General features: G+C 38.1%; 1 protein-coding gene across 1 annotated transcript in view; it reads left to right on the plus strand.

The window, feature by feature from the left end:
• Positions 1–16,296, plus strand: part of adcy2a (adenylate cyclase 2a) — a 53,358-nt gene that overhangs the window by 20,006 nt on the left and 17,056 nt on the right. The window contains exons 4-14 of the mRNA XM_041044578.1: positions 9,126–9,275; positions 12,015–12,163; positions 12,358–12,469; positions 12,958–13,085; positions 13,933–14,091; positions 14,274–14,406; positions 14,499–14,675; positions 14,772–14,815; positions 15,004–15,084; positions 15,729–15,798; positions 16,008–16,105. Of these exons, the coding sequence (XP_040900512.1) occupies positions 9,126–9,275; positions 12,015–12,163; positions 12,358–12,469; positions 12,958–13,085; positions 13,933–14,091; positions 14,274–14,406; positions 14,499–14,675; positions 14,772–14,815; positions 15,004–15,084; positions 15,729–15,798; positions 16,008–16,105 (1,301 nt within the window). The remainder of the gene's footprint in view (positions 1–9,125; positions 9,276–12,014; positions 12,164–12,357; positions 12,470–12,957; positions 13,086–13,932; positions 14,092–14,273; positions 14,407–14,498; positions 14,676–14,771; positions 14,816–15,003; positions 15,085–15,728; positions 15,799–16,007; positions 16,106–16,296) is intronic.

Genomic DNA, 16,296 nt, shown 5'->3' on the forward strand with positions numbered 1-16,296 from the left:
GACATCTGGGCAGCCTGGGGCTGTGTGCTGTGGTCACCATCTACCAGGTTGTCTTGTGCATCAGGTCAGTTTAGCTGTCAGTGCAATTCCAGTGGTAAATATGCCAGAGAGGAGTTACCTCTAAGAGAATCTCCCTTGTAAACATATTGGATAGCATCAGTAAAGTAAAAGTGAAAGAATGTTTGCAAGATAAAAATATATCTAAGCAAAACCAAACACCAGGATTCATATTTTTTTCTGTGCGTAGTGGGAGAAAAAATGCAGTGAAACTATTTTCTTTCCAATTAAAATCTCTTAAAAAAAGACTCCCACTTGTTTCTTTTTATGGGCTCAAATTGTTACTAAATTACTAAGTGCAGTCTTCAGTAACTGCAGTCTTCAGTTATTTTAGCTTAGTTTTGTATATTGAGTTTTTTATCATTTCAATTTTATAAAACATTGTATTCTTAAATTCATCCACTACATATTGTACTATGTAAAAAGAATTTTGGAATTCCAGATGTTTAGATGATCCATCACAGGACCATTAGGGAGCTGTCTGATTGGTACCAAATTCATTCTGCAACATGACAACGTCCCTAAACTTACCATCAGAGTCATAAGGTATTATCTTCAAAAACAAGAAGAACAAGTAGTCCTGCAACAGATGGTCTGGCCCCCACAGAGCCCTGATCTCAGCATCATCGAGTCAGCCTGGGATTATTTGAAGAGGCAGCCTGAATCCACAGACGAGCTGTGGCAAGTTCTCCAAGATGCTTGGAACAACACACCTGCCAAGTACCTTTAAAAACTGTGGACTGGTGTACAGAGGAGAGATGCTTCTGTTTTTAAAGGCAAATGGTCTTCACACCAAATATTGATTTTGATATAGGTTTTTTTTCTGTATACTGCTCTTCAGAGTTAATTGATGAATAACTGCTATTCACGAAATGGAAGAAAGTCACAAAAATGGCAGAGACAACGGAAAACCACGCTCAAAGAACAGACAACAGGCATGGAAGAAGCAAACAAGTATCTTATTCACATCAGATTTTTCCAGATAATTTTTGCAAAAGTAAAAATAGACTGAATGTTCATCTCTTGCTTTTCTCTAAGCTTGTAAAATAATATTTTTCTGGATTTAAGTTAGAACTGTAGAAATTCTTAAGCATTGTGCATTGTATGTTGTATATATGCTTTCTTATGCACAAACAAAACAAAACATTTAGTGATTTTATTTTTTTATCCCATGAAAAATGCCTATGATAGACATATTAAGAAGGCATTCCTCTTTCTTTTTTCTTTTTTTTTTTCAGTCTGTGTGTGTCACGCTACAAAGGCATTGTTGGAAGGGGACAGATTGCTGCTCAATTGGCAGTCAAGATGGCGTGCCGGCGCTAGACGTGTGATTGCCAAGGAGCGAAATGCCCACTAGTAAACACAGACTAAGCCAAATCCTGTCTCTGTGTTTAGTTATCTGAATTTAATGTGTTGTCAGTGACAGTTACTATGTTTCCTATCAGTTTGTTTGTTGTTCGTAAGTCTAAGACATAGGACACATATGCTACAAGATGAAGGTCTCAGAGGTGTTTCAACCAGACACACATCTTCAAAAAGCTATGGTGTTTTCAAAGCCAAACTGACTGCTTTTTACTGCAGTTTGATTGTGATGATGCAAGACCTTCCTACTATAAAGGTTTTTTTTTTTTTTGTTTTTTTTTTTTTTTTTAGGTAAAATTATGAAAGGATTTTGTCTTTTTATTTTTGCACCTGTCTCTTGACTCTCATCACTGTGTTCTGTATTCACATGGAAGCACATTCAGTGTGCCATGGAAACAGCACCCTGAGTGGCATGTTCTCCTTTCAGAGGAATAGTGGATCCAATAACCTGACACTTATTCACTCCAGTACTTGTAGTAGTGGGGTGCTGGTTCTCATAATAGAATGGCATTTGCCCACATCAGCTGGGGAGATCAAATAAAAGACATGCTAAGGTTCTTGGTAGATCTTGGTAGATCTGTCCCTACAGGTCTTGGAATCATAATTTTTCACCAGCCCAAACTGTTACCAGAAGGCTAGTAATTGAACCTCGTGTAAAAATACAACTGAAAACACTAAGTTTCATAAACTCAGCAACAGTAGGTAGGAATGTGTAGTCCCACAATCCCAACAGCAGCTGCACTGTGTTTTTTGTGTTCTGGGTTTTAAAACAAGTCACTCACAGATCACTACGTGGAATTAGAAGCTCTTTTTCTCCCTGCATTCTTCTTCAGTTTTTATTTCACATTTTCTTGCCCACCCTCTTGTCCTAATTTTATTAACCCAAATTATCCATTATTTCAACTAACTTGGCTAACTGATCTTTGTCTGCATTATATAATGGTTCAAAAAGGGTGGAAAAGTCTCATGCAATTAATTTTCAGATTTTGTCATGGATCCAAAATAGATGCAACGTTTCTCTTCCATAATGCTGTGTGCATTTAAGTTGTTGGAATAGGATGAATAGTATTAAAGTGCAACAACACCTGATAAACAAAAGACAAATGAGTGACATTCATAATTTTATTTATTTATGTTAGGATTCATACATTACATGTCATGTCAGGATTTTGCCTGTATTGCTTAGTCCTGTACTTTATGTGTGTTTCTGTCTGTCTGTGCCATCTGTATATTTATGCTTTTGTGTTTGCCTGTGAAGGTGCGTGTCAGACCGAGACAGTGAATGCATGCATCTTCCTCTGCCAGTGTTTCACTGGCAGTATGCCAATGTCAGTCCAGTCCTTTGTGCTGGGACAGGCTGAGGCTTACGTCCTCCTTTTTAGATGAGGTTGGGTGACAGGATGCTTTATGGCTTAAGTGTCAGAGGGTACCCACTGAACAGCAGCTTTAAAAACCTTTCCAGTTTTCTATGTAGCATTTTCCAATCAGATGGCACTTCTTGACTTTATAACACTTTCTGACTTTTTTGGCTACTCTTGAATAATTACCTCTGGCTGGACACTGAATTGAAGATATTTTTTTTCTAATGCTATAATTTGTTCAAGTACTAAAGTAAATTGATTTGACTTAGGCTATAGCAATGTCATTTTAAATGAATATGCTAAGGATATGCAGTACACTTTTAGATGTATCTAAAGATGTTTTTTCCCAGAGCCAGAGACTTACAGTTATTGGTTACTCTCTAAATAATTTAGTTCTTAAAATGTCAAGAATTGTGCCCAGTCTGGCTTCATGTTACTTATTTTCTATCACCAACAATGCAACCCATGAGTATACAGCATATAATGATGCATATATAACTATATGATTACATAATTGATACGGCAGTTAGAAGCAAATCCTTAGATCTGAGAAGCAGACCTTTTACTTTGCCTGCACTCCAACCTGAGCTGTGTGTAAACTATTTCTCTTAATGCATTTTTCATGAGTTGCTTACAGAGGTGGCGATGTAAAGGTCACAGCTTCAGATACTGTGATCAGCTGGGAAGAAGTTGGTGATAATGATTGATGAGAAATTTAGTGCCATCTTTGAAACACCTGTTGTTGTTTAGAGGCACCAACATCTTGAAAACTGCGACACAAAGACCAGGTGGTTTTGCATTTGTACTTCTAAACATCCTTGCGAACTATTGTTTGTTTATGGGTACATGTGCTACATTTTACAGCTCAAGACTGTATTTGTACCAGGCAGAATTATCTTGCCATGACCAGAAGTTACAAAAAAATGTTGTCTTTGTCTTCTTGGCTAAAAAAGGATAACCTCTTTGGACAGAAAATTGTTGTTCAAGTGTTCAAAAAAAAAGGAGTAGTTTGATATTTTGGGAACACTTATTTTTTTTATTGCCCAGAGTTAGATAGTAAAATTTATACCATTCTCATGTACTCTTGTACAGAAAACGTGAAGCTACTGTCAGCAGCTAGTGTCTCTGCTTGGACAACCTCACAATGATGACAAAACTAAAAAAAAAATGCCTCCTAAAATGTCTAAAGCACACATGTGCAGGCATACAGACACATACACTGACACACATAAACATACACAGTAATAATGAGTATGTATGCACTAGCGGTGTTTTGGGATTTTAATTTAATTTTAAATAATTTAAATATCCCCGGCACCAGTCTGTCCTTCCTGAGATTTGTAAATGTCAGCCATTAAATGTCTCCAGTTGTGCATTGTCCTACGTGTGCATACAGACTGTTGAGGGGGTATTAAGTCAGAAGGAACCATGCTGACATCTCCACTCTGTCAAGTCCATTAAACTTTACAAGGCTGGCTCATTGGAGTCTTAGTGATCCAACTCATTTGCTGAAGAGGTGAAAGTCCCCTGTTAGGTCCAGATTGTCCATGTAACATTTAGAAAGATTCAGTTCCATCTTTTCCTGCATGGAGTGTGTCGAGCAGTGACGCACTGCTGCATTTTCATTTTTGATAATTTGTTAAAACTTTTTTGTTCTCTGTTACTAAAAGATGGAAAGGGTTCTCTGGCAAAAATATATTTGGTCTTCTAGTATTTCTACACAGCTCTGCTTAAGAGGATGTGAATACTCTTTAAATATAATAATTAATTATTTAACAAAAAATCCCTTATTCCTAGCACATAACATTTTTAATGAATATATGTGTTGAATCTTGGGAAAGAGTAGAATATTGCATTCTTCATTATTAATTGTTGAGTGCTAAATCAATCAGTAATCAGTAATTCATCACAGCACTCATGTTGTAGTTTGCAGCTGTTGTATTTTAAATGTATAATCTGTTTGAAGGAAAGAAGGGCTTCATTTTAATTCAGTTTTTGCTGACATAACACTTTGATTGAGCTTAGAGTAATTAGGGACCACGTTGTCATTGTATGTCACCCAGAATTTAGGTTCCTTAGGTGTCCACTACACGTCTCTCTTAAGGATGAAATAGTTTGTTTTCTATTGGCGAAGTGGCAGTTTCTCTTAAAATAAGTGTGTATACTTCTACAACGCTAAGTTATTGATTGCTCATTTGTACTTGTGCTATTTTCTGTTGACGGGATCATAAATGATGGGTTGGATTTATTTTGCCAACACGTTATTAAAACAAGACACGCCTTACTCACTGATCTTAGATAGTTGTCTCCCTCTGCTCTTGGCCGTATAATAATAACAGCCTTAACACCCTGAATAGAGAGTAGCTCGCTGATTTCGATAATCTCAGAATTCACCTGCATGGCTCAAAGCACTTTAGAGGCCAGCCTCGCGTAAACCCACTGTTATCTGTAATTGTGTGAGGTATGGATGATTTGCACAGCCAGCCGGTTCACACGGCTGACCTTTGAGATGGTCTGGATCGCTGTCAGAGTCTAACAGACGTGAGCTAATATAATAGCACACAGGTTTAATGTAATCTGTTGAGCATTTAAAAAAAAAAAAAAAAAAAGATACATAAAGGAAACTATTAAGTATTTTCTCTCTGTTCAGCCTGCAGATGATGTGTGATTTGATGACCCACCGCATGAGGGGTTTGTCAGAAAATTTTAAAATAGATTTGTAATTTTTTTTTTTTTGCAGTGTGTTAGAAAAATATCAGATTGCAGTTTTTACTCCAGTAGAAGTGCACCCCAGCTGTCCTTGTATACTGGTGTCAAGAAAGGTCACTTAAAGGAAATCTGTGTGTGCAGGAAACAGCAACTGAAACTTTGGTGACCTGCCGTGAGCAAGTTGTCGCTCTTCTGAGAACTAGACCACCCCCACCCCCCGCAGCCACAAAGAAGTAATAATTTACGGCGAACATCACACATGAGTTTTGAGGACTACAAAATTGCAATTGGGCTCTTCTGGCTGATGTTTTGGGTCATCTGATACAACTAAACTTAACTGGCAGGCTCTCAGAGAGAGAATACATTTGTGGCTGAATGGATTTTCTGTTAAATATGATGATGCTTTAGAGTTGTTTAAAGTTACATTATAAAATACTGCATACAGTATATGGGCTACTGAAAACCCTTTTTTAAAGCAGCCTACAAAGGCTCGAGTCCATCTTGTTGTGCCTGCTTTCAGTCATTCACTGAACTCTGTGCTTGGAACACTATTCAGTAGCACAAAGTCCAGACTGTTTTATTAGACTTTCTATTGAAAGCAAACAGTCAGGGATTAAGCCAGGCTTGTAAATGTAATGCCTTTAATTTGGGGGAAAAAAAACTGAGTTTCTGTGTCTTTTGTCATTGTTTAGAAATGTGCAAAGAAGAGATAATAAATTCAGTGGACAAGAGAGGGATGTCTGTCCCAAATACAGTGAATAGATGTGCCAGTAGACCACGCTCTTGCATATGGCCTCTCCCCTCATGTTTGCTTTTGTCAAATATAAAGGAGTGGTGGTTACGTTCCTCATGTATTCACAGTGCTTAATGCATTTATCTGATATATATCTGGAACAGAATGTGTATCTGAACATACAGATCAGAACCTGTTTTCTCTGTAAGAACACTCTATATATCTGTAAAAAGCTCCAAACTAACTCTTCCACTGGGAGCACTGGTGCAGCCAACTTTCTTAGTTGTTTGTGCCAGCGCATGATTTGGTTGCACCCTTTTGTGTTCCTCTTTCGTAGTGTTATTGGCAGTGTTGAACTTGATGACCATTTCATTCTCATCTGTTCAGTGATCACTCAGTAGATGTGAAGATGAATGACACAAGTCAGGCAAACGAGAGAATGGGAATAGGACTGTGTATGAAAGAGTGAGAAGGAGAGGGAGAAATTATTCCTTTTTTTAAAACGTGATTGGAGAGAACCATTAAATTGTCCATTTGCTTTAAATTGCAAAATATTGAGCTCAAGGTTATAAGCCCTCCTGGGTCTTTACACATTCACCTGTCATCGCTGGGCCACAACCTATCATAATAGTTCCTCTAATGGACCTTCCTGTGTAGTGCTGCCATGAGTGATGCATGAAGTGTGAGTGAAAATAAACCTAACAGACTGCATTTCTCACAGATCACAACTGGCAATCTGTAGGTATAGTGTAGACCTTTGGTTTGAGTAAGGATTTCCATGCATACAGGAACAGTACAATTGCTGAAGTTTTCTTTATGATTGTTCTACCTAGTTCTAGATCTGTTCCAGATCGTTAAAAACTATTGGGACAAAGAATTTAAAGTTTGGCCTGAGGGTAATGTCAGAGAAAATGTCAAATTAGCAAAATCAAAAGGCTAATTCTCTGTTCAGTATTCATCTCAGAACATTTCAGGCTCAGCTTGTCAGACTCAGTTTTACTTTGTCAGACTTAGCTTTCACCTGTCTAATACTGAGTTTTAGTTTCTAAAATTAGCTCTAGATATTCTTTGCTAACCTGGATTTAGATTTATTAACAAAGGTGTAGCACAATGGGTGCACAATAGCAATGATTGGCTAATCACTAGTAAAATTACAATAAATATAATCAGTAAAGATTTATTAAAATGATCAATATCATCAGTGATTCTCACACAAGTGTGACTCTAATTAACCGCAGTTTCGTCACTTAAGCCATGCCATGGTCAAATGGAGCCTGTAGCGGGATGTGGTGTCTGCTGTAATCACAGTAATTAAGGAGCAAACAGGCCCCCCTGTGTGCATTGAACCCAAGCTCATTGGAGACTATTTATATAGATGAGAGGTGTGGGCACATAATTAACCACTGGGTTTATTTGTTATTTAGTTTTCGTTTCATTTAATTTCTTTGTTTTTCTCCATCAGCAGGATGGAGGGAAATCTTATCAAGCCACATTAGAGCTGGTGTGGGAAATACAGAATGCCATTTTCAGGCAATAAACACATAAACAGAGGCAGAATAGGGTTAAACACTATTCCACACCAATTCCCTTTACTCCTCGTTCTACTCTGCGTATTTCTTAATGTCTGAGGTCATCAGTGGGTGGAGACCGTTTCCTTTAAATAACTGATTCATAAGAAAATGAAATTAATGATCTGCTTTGTCCTTAAATATAGTGTGTAGTGCTGGATGTCGATATCACAACAAGCTCTCACTTTCTAGGGTCTGGTACTGATGTCACAAAAAACCCATGGCCACCTCAGGACTTGCAATGGAGTTTTGTTTTTTTTCATTTTCAAAATGCATTGTTATTAAATCCACAGATGATACAGAATGGCATACAAGCAATGTGAAAAAAAATAGTACATTTTCAAAGCCAAGGATGAAAAAAAAATAAGCGTAAAAGTATGTTTCACCAAAATATGGTCTTTTAGCCTTATTTTCATTTAGACTGACTTACAGTCTATTTCTTTTCATTTTCAAGAGATAGCTAGACAAGAGACATAATATATACATGTAGACAGGGAGAAGTAAGGGGGGGAAAGTACAAATAAAACAAAATAAACAAAAATGGTTTAGCTTTACACAGTTACATACATGATACCATGAAATATTTGGACACCAAAGACAATATGATACAGCAACAATAAATAAATTGTGAATGTTTCTTCAATTCATTATCTTAACAAAATGAGGTCTGGACGGTTTGAAGTATTGCACCAATTTTTCCCAATGTTGTATGAAGATGTCCATCTTTAATTTTGAAGAGAAATTAAACAGAGACTAGAAGCAGCCATGTCTCATTCCTCCTTAGAATGTGAGGAGTTTGGATAAGTAACCATTAATTTTGATTGTCATAGATTGCTTTAATGTTGTTTATCACCAATTCATTAAAACCAAATGTATTTATAACATTGTAAAGATATTGCCAACTGTCTGAATCTAAAGCCTTTTCTGCCTCTAAACTTAACATTATGTTATACATGAATCAGTGTAAATCTTGTGGGTTCTTTTCTAAATGCTTTTTACCATCACTTCCTTGTGATATATTAGCTTTTAGTCTGCTAATTGCCTCATTTAATGCTTTAACAATTATTTCTGTTCTTAAGACTTTATCAAGCATATTAGTGTTTCTTGATCAAAGGTATACAGCTGTCTTTAATGTGTGGCTCCAGATGATAAAATGGCTTTTCTGATAACACACCCTCAGATAGTGATACTGAATGTATTTCCCTTTGCAACTTTGTTTCTGCTCTTTCAAGTATATATCAAGTTACCATTCCCCCATTTAATTTATTTGACTTGAATATTATTTTTGTCTGATTTATCTAATACTAGTTCTATCTGTCCTCTATTCCCATACAGATATTGGCCAATTTTATCATTTTCATGTGTGGCAACATGGCAGGGGCATACCACAAGCATCTGATGGAATTGGCACTCAAACAGACTTATCAGGACACCTGCAACTGCATCAAGTCCCCAATTAAACTGGAGTTTGAGAAGAGACAACAGGTAAAGTGGTCAATAAATCTTAATGACTAGTGAACCAGTGAAAGTCAGGCAGGTAGCGAGTGGCTGAGCATAAGCAGTAGTGTGGATGGTGATAATGTTGATTGCAGTGATGAATTAAAAATTAGCATGAATGAGGAATGGTTTATGTGAAATATATAATGATGATGATGATGACAGTGCCTGTGTAAGGAGACAAATAAGTACATAAATAAAAGCAGTGCGGCAGATTGGAGAATGATGTCAAATCCAGTGCAAAATAACTGATGTTGATCTAAAAAAGGTATTTTGTGGTTTTCAACCCTTTTTGTTGGAATATTATTTTCAACAGCTTTTTAATGCTGCACTTGAGTGAAACTGCTGAATTTAAAAAAAAGCTTCAAGCTTCACACATCAAAATGCCATGTTTTTGTTTTATGTGCCTATATCTCCTATAGTTAATGGTGTTAAACATTCACTCTGCAAACATTTACTGTTTATCTGCTTGTTGTGCCTAAAGAATTTTACCTAAAATTTATTGTGGAGTTTATCGTCATGGAATCCAATCATCTTTGCATGTAGCTGTGTGTGCTTCATTCCTGTGGTTTAGGAAAGAAGGAGTACCCAGAGACTATGCATCAAGGGTTGTATTTTACAGAAAGTGTTAATTGTTAATGACCTCAGTGAGTGTGGTGGTAATGTTAAGTCCCTGGAGCCTAGTGCATATGCTCAATTCTCTGTGGTGAAAATTCTTCTGCATCCAATGACCGGTGGTTGAAATCTTTGCAGCTGGTTAGCAAGATATAAGAAGATCTGTGACTGTATTTTCGTATGTAGCAAATGAGTCCCCTTACAATGAGGCTATTGATTGAATGATGTTAATAATAATTATGATATTCTCATGTCCATTTGCTCTTCCTTTCATTGACACATCTGTGTGTTTGTGTTTGCCGTGCAGCCTTTTGGATGACATTGATTGGATATTGACACAGCTATAGGCAATTATATGTGATTCATCCTTTGCAACATCTCCATAGTGACACTGATTGACATAAGGGGGGCCTACAGCATTTGTTAAATGTGTTGTTGGTCACATACAGTATCTCAAACACTAGAGATAACAAATCTATGATTGTGATGGGTCTCATTTTTACATGACTACAGGGGGTATGTCCTATTTTCTCTTCCCCACTGTGCTTGATTGAGAAAAAGTAACATTTTGTTATTGTCGCATTCAATCTGCTTTTCACATAAATGTGTGGAATTCCTTTTCAGTATCCGAACAGCATATTTCTTGGCTACTTCATTTTCATAACCCATTTGACAAAACATGTTGGAATGCTCTTAGTGTGGCAGTTAAGGCAGGTGAATGTGGTGCTGCTACTTACAAGCAGCATGGCCTCTTCTGAGAAATTAGCAAGGTGTTGATTAAAGCTTACTGCTGTGCGAGCTTGGGATTCAGCCATAGCTTTTCACCACAGCTGCTGTAGTCGTAGCTTGTTCAGAAGGAAAGGGAATCTAGCTGCTGCTGTAAAAGCCCAGGCTTCGGGTGGAGCTGGTTATCCCTCTGGTGAATCCAGCTTGTGTCGTTACAACTGCCACGAGTGAAGCTGAAAACGCCTCAGGTGGAGTGTTAGGCAGTAGCCCTGGAGTGCTGCTGTTGCCTGCGACAGATGGTAGCAACAGTGCAGAGACACATTTCTCAGGCGCTCAGTGCACTCATAATATATGCTGTTCGCTGCTTGCTTTTATCCAAAGTGCCCTGCAGTACAGTGAGTGCATGCATTTTTGGTACGAGTGGTCCAAGGGGGCCTATGTGAATTCATCAAAAACCCAAAGTCCTGGCAGTGTTTGTTAGCAGCCACTGTGGACCTCTCTTTCACGTAGAACCCTCTGAGCCTCAGCAACAGTGCAGGGAGATGATGATCAACAGTGCAGAAAAAAAAACTTGTCAAGTTGGAGGTGACACTGGCTTAATTGTTTTCTCTAGATTTGAACTTTTACTCACCCCAAGAGGAGTTTTATTTGCTAATTACTGTGCGGGTTGGCTTAGAGTAAAACCTACAGTGGCTTCAGAGAGAAACAGAGACATGATTAAGCAACCACTACATAAAAGAATAAGGGCTGAGTCTGTCTTCTGGTGGCTGGCAATGAAATAACAAGCACTGTAACTTTTTTTTTATTGATCATTACTTTGAGTAACAAGAAGTCAGCCTGACACAATGTAGTGCCCGATTATGGAGGTCGGTGACATAGTGGTAACAGCTTTTTGTCTCCTCCTGTTATCAAAGGTTAATGCTTCTGAATATTATCAGGACTGAATTCAATTGAATATCAATATGGAAAATGTTTTCAGTGTCAAGATCCTTGATCATTGTAAATGGTTACATACATATGTAAACTTTGGATCTGGAAGTTTGTTTTGTTACTAAAGTCAAAGTTTTGTTCTTGTTTTCCATTTCAATCACATTTAATTTTGGTCATCCCACTTACAGTGAGTGAATCTTTGGGGTGTTGAGGCAATGAGTTCCTGAGAGAAAATACTCTGAGGCTAAAGCAAATGATCAAATTAGCACACTGCAGCTGTGGCCGCTGGTCAGAAATGACATGGTTTCCTATATGGAAATGACATGTTGTCCCTATAATATATCTATTGTAAATGTTGATAGTTTAAAAATAAGCAGATCATCAGCTTATTTTTCCTTGATTATGCTAACTATCCCTGTATCGCTGCTGCTTCTCTCTCTGTGTTAATGCCATCAGGAGCGTCTCCTGTTGTCACTGTTGCCGGCTCACATCGCCAGAGTGATGAAAGCTGAGATCATCCAGAGACTGAAGGGCCCAAACTTTGGCCAGATTGAGAACACAAACAATTTTCACAACCTCTATGTCCAGAGACACACTAATGTCAGGCATGTATCATTTACTTGGATTTATGTGACTGCACTGCACTCGCAAGACACATCTTTGTCACACTGTGTGTGTGAGATTCACCAATTTAAATACCACACAGCCCAAATATATAGTCATGGTTTTGAAAGCTGTTTTTCATTATACATCCATTATATTATAGTGTATTTTTTAATATATATTTTTCCATTTCTAGTATTCTGTATGCTGATATTGTGGGTTTCACACGACTGGCCAGTGACTGTTCACCTGGAGAGCTGGTGCACATGCTGAATGAGCTGTTTGGCAAATTTGATCAAATTGCCAAGGTAAACATTTCATTATTGGACCTCGTCACTGAACAACACATCCTAACAAAGTGCTAAGTCTGCTTCTTCACTGAAGATTAAAAGCTCGTATGTTACCCGTCTCACTTGTTTGACCACTTTTTGTTCCTTTGTGATGAATTTGTCTTATTCCTGCAAATGCAGGGTCTGCATGGCTGATCTGGCTTCACACACAGATATTTGCAGTGCAGATGCAATACAATTTCTTAACAATACAATACAAATATCTTAACAAAAACATTTTTTGCCCAGAAATCTTCACTGTGACTGATAAACATAATATATCAGGATTTTTTGATCAACCTCTTAAAATGAAAGAGCAGGAGCTTGCTTCTTAAAAAAAAAAATCTGCGGGCGGATTTTCCCTCAAATGGTTATTGTGTTGTGAAATTAAAAAGCTGCCTCTGCTGTCTGTCAGTTGGACCTTTATCTGACCCAGTGTATCTGAGCCTGTGCTATTGTATGTGCAGGAGAATGAATGTATGCGGATCAAAATCCTTGGCGATTGTTACTACTGTGTGTCCGGCCTGCCAGAGTCTCTGCCGAACCATGCTAAGAACTGTGTGAAAATGGGTCTGGACATGTGTGAGGCCATCAAGTAAGTGCCAGCTAAATAACGGTGCTAAATAACGGTGCTGCTAAAGAAACGCAAACTTTTTGAAATGTTTGCAACTCTGCTACTGTACAGTTTGCCTTAGCTAAAGCACCCCCCACATCTACAGTACTAATGTTGTGTAGATCTTTGATCAGTGATGTGGACGTATTTGAAAATATCTGACCTGAAATCAAATGTAAATAAAGGATGAGGAAACATGCACAGCAGTGTCTCATTCTTTATATTGCAACCACTCGAAAACTGAAATTAGATGCTACTAACAGCACTAAAAATTTACTTCATGCTGGTTTTTGTCTGTTAACTCTAGAGCCGCATTTAGCTGCATCAAATATGTTAAAGTATTGCTGTGTTAAATGTGAGGTCCTATCTTATCTCCAGGCATCAGCCTGAAACAAATCAGAGGGGGCTGGGACCGAATTAATTGAGATAGAAAGACCTCAGTGAATTAAATTTAATTATGGAATTCAACACTGTTTACATGCATGCTAATAATTTGATCATGATCACATAGTGTGATTGTCAAAAATGTCAGAGCACGTTTTAACTGGGTGTCCTTAGTCAAAGAACCTTTAAAGTCAGGATTATTGTATCTGTTAACAGACCTTAAAGTATGTTAACAAATACAAAAAACAGGTTTACTCAGAAAACTAAAAAAAAAAAATACTGTGGCTGGTTTCTATCTCTGTGTCTTCCCAGTGTTTCAGTTCTTTTCATACAACATAAAGGTCACAGAGTGAAGCATTTGCTCTCTCTATTGTACAGATACATGGCAATTTTTTAAATTTTCTATTACTCCATTTTAATAAAGTCTGTTTTTGGTGTACGACAGGAAAGTGCGAGATGCCACAGGCGTTGACATCAACATGCGTGTTGGTGTGCATTCAGGGAATGTTCTGTGTGGTGTTATTGGACTTCAGAAATGGCAGTACGATGTTTGGTCACATGATGTCACATTGGCCAATCATATGGAGGCAGGAGGTGTACCAGGGTGAGTGAGATGGAAGTAAAGCAATTATATAAAGAAGTTGTTATTGATGTATTGTTTATGGTATTTTTTTGTTATCAGTATTGTCTGGTTGGTTGCTGTTGGTCCTTGCGGACAGGTACAGGCTGAGCCACAGTGTTTGTAGAAAACCTGTTTGTTTATTGTTCCCAATTGTTCATTGCCAGACGAGTCCACATCACTTCAGTGACACTGGAGCACCTGAATGGTGCCTACAAGGTGGAAGATGGGGATGGACAGGAAAGGGACCCCTACCTAAAGGAACATGGCGTCATCACCTATTTGGTCATTAACCCCAAGGTACCATAGCACACATGCATCAAATTCAATTGAATGAATATTGGACATAGAATAAAATGCAATAAAATAACACAATGTCTACATATGTCCAGGTGGAGCGTCGGAGCCCACAGCATCATTACCGTCCCAGACACACTCTAGACGGAGCAAAGATGAGGGCTTCAGTCAGGATGACCCGCTACCTGGAGTCGTGGGGAGCAGCCAAGCCCTTTGCCAACCTGCACCACAGAGACAGCATGACTAATGAGAATGGGAAGATCAACACTGCTGTGTGTAATTTTTGCCGCACATATGTTGTGATTTAGGTGATGGGGAAGTTCAGCAGTAGCTTGTAACCCGTCTCTCTCCTCTTGCTCTGTGTCTAGGATGTGCCAATGGGGCAGTATCACTTCCAAAGGAGATCAGAAAGGCAAGCTGCTCATTTTAGAGCTCCAGCATAATTTTCTCTGGCAAGATTATCCTCATCCCTTAACAGTACAGAGACAGACGACAAGATGTTTAATAAGACTAGACTTCTGCCAGAGGCTTTGATGTGTGTGACTAATATTATGTGAACTTAAAAGATATTCTGTGTCTTTTTCTTGTTACCCGTTACAGGACAAAGTCCCAGAAGAAACGGTTTGAGGAGGAACTTAATGAGAGGATGATTAGAACCTTTGATGGGATAAATTCCCAAAAGTAAGGGTCTTTTTAAAAAAAAAAAAAAACAATATTAATATTATGATATTATGGTACAAAAAGTAAAGTAAATCAGAAAGTTCAGGAAATTGTCAAATGCACACATCTGATTGACAGCTGTTGTATGCAAATGTCATGCCACCTGTGGGCAATTTGTTGTTGATTCTTCAAGTGAAAAGAAGTAAATACAACCCCTGCAGACATAAAAAAAAATTAGCTTTTCTTCAAAGCTAGGAAACACTAATTAGCATAGCTGTCAGCACTTACCTAGAATTCAGCCAAGAGGATACCTCTACGCGCCTTACGTATAGAGTCCCGCAGCGCAACTCATCTCTCAAAACTATTGACAGTCACAAATGTAACTAAACATGCAGTGAGTAGTAGGGCCTCTCCAACCGGCCAGCCCACAAGAAACTCATTTAATGTGAAAGGCTGACTGTAATGGCTGCCATCAGCTCGTGTCCCCGCCAAAGGGCTCCCACGTCTAAGCTGTGGTGTGATAGTTTTTTGTGTTGTTTACTCAGACTCAGTGATGAACTGACTAGATTTCTGTGGTCACTGTCTGCATTGTCTACTGCTGTCGTCTACAACTCAAGGAGATAATTTCAGTTATCTGGTCTATAACTTTGTCCTTATATTTCCAGACAGTGGCTGAAGTCTGAGGACATCCAAAGAATATCATTATTCTTTCACAACAAATCCTTGGAGAAGGAGGTAAGAGGCAGTCTAAGTATATTGGTATAAGTAGTTGTTTCAAAGAGAATTGCAGACCATATTGTTTCTGGAGGTTCTTTTGCCTACACTTAGCTTACCCTGAAAGTTTGATAAATAGAGAAATGTACAGTCAGGAGGCTTCTGAAGTAGCTTGAATATCAATTTTAAAAGCCTCTTGTTGAAACTTGACGTTCTTTTTATTCTTTTAGTACAGAGCAACAACCTTGCCCGCCTTCAAATACTATGTCACCTGCGCCTGTTTGATCTTTTTCTGCATTTTCATTGTGCAGATTCTCGTCCTTCCGAAGTATGTGTGCTTTATTTCAAACTATTAAAGGAGAAACATTGTTAACATAGTGTTTTATTCTGTGTTACTGTAGAAAATAGCATACATATTTAGTCATATGCAGTATACATTATACATTTGCTTAATTTAATTAAGTACTTTTGAGCTAAGGCAGTGAAAAATACATTTGGCACAAGGACATAAAACTTAGC

Source organism: Toxotes jaculatrix, chromosome 8, assembly GCF_017976425.1.
Source record: "Toxotes jaculatrix isolate fToxJac2 chromosome 8, fToxJac2.pri, whole genome shotgun sequence".
In the NCBI taxonomy this organism is placed as follows: domain Eukaryota; kingdom Metazoa; phylum Chordata; class Actinopteri; family Toxotidae; genus Toxotes; species Toxotes jaculatrix.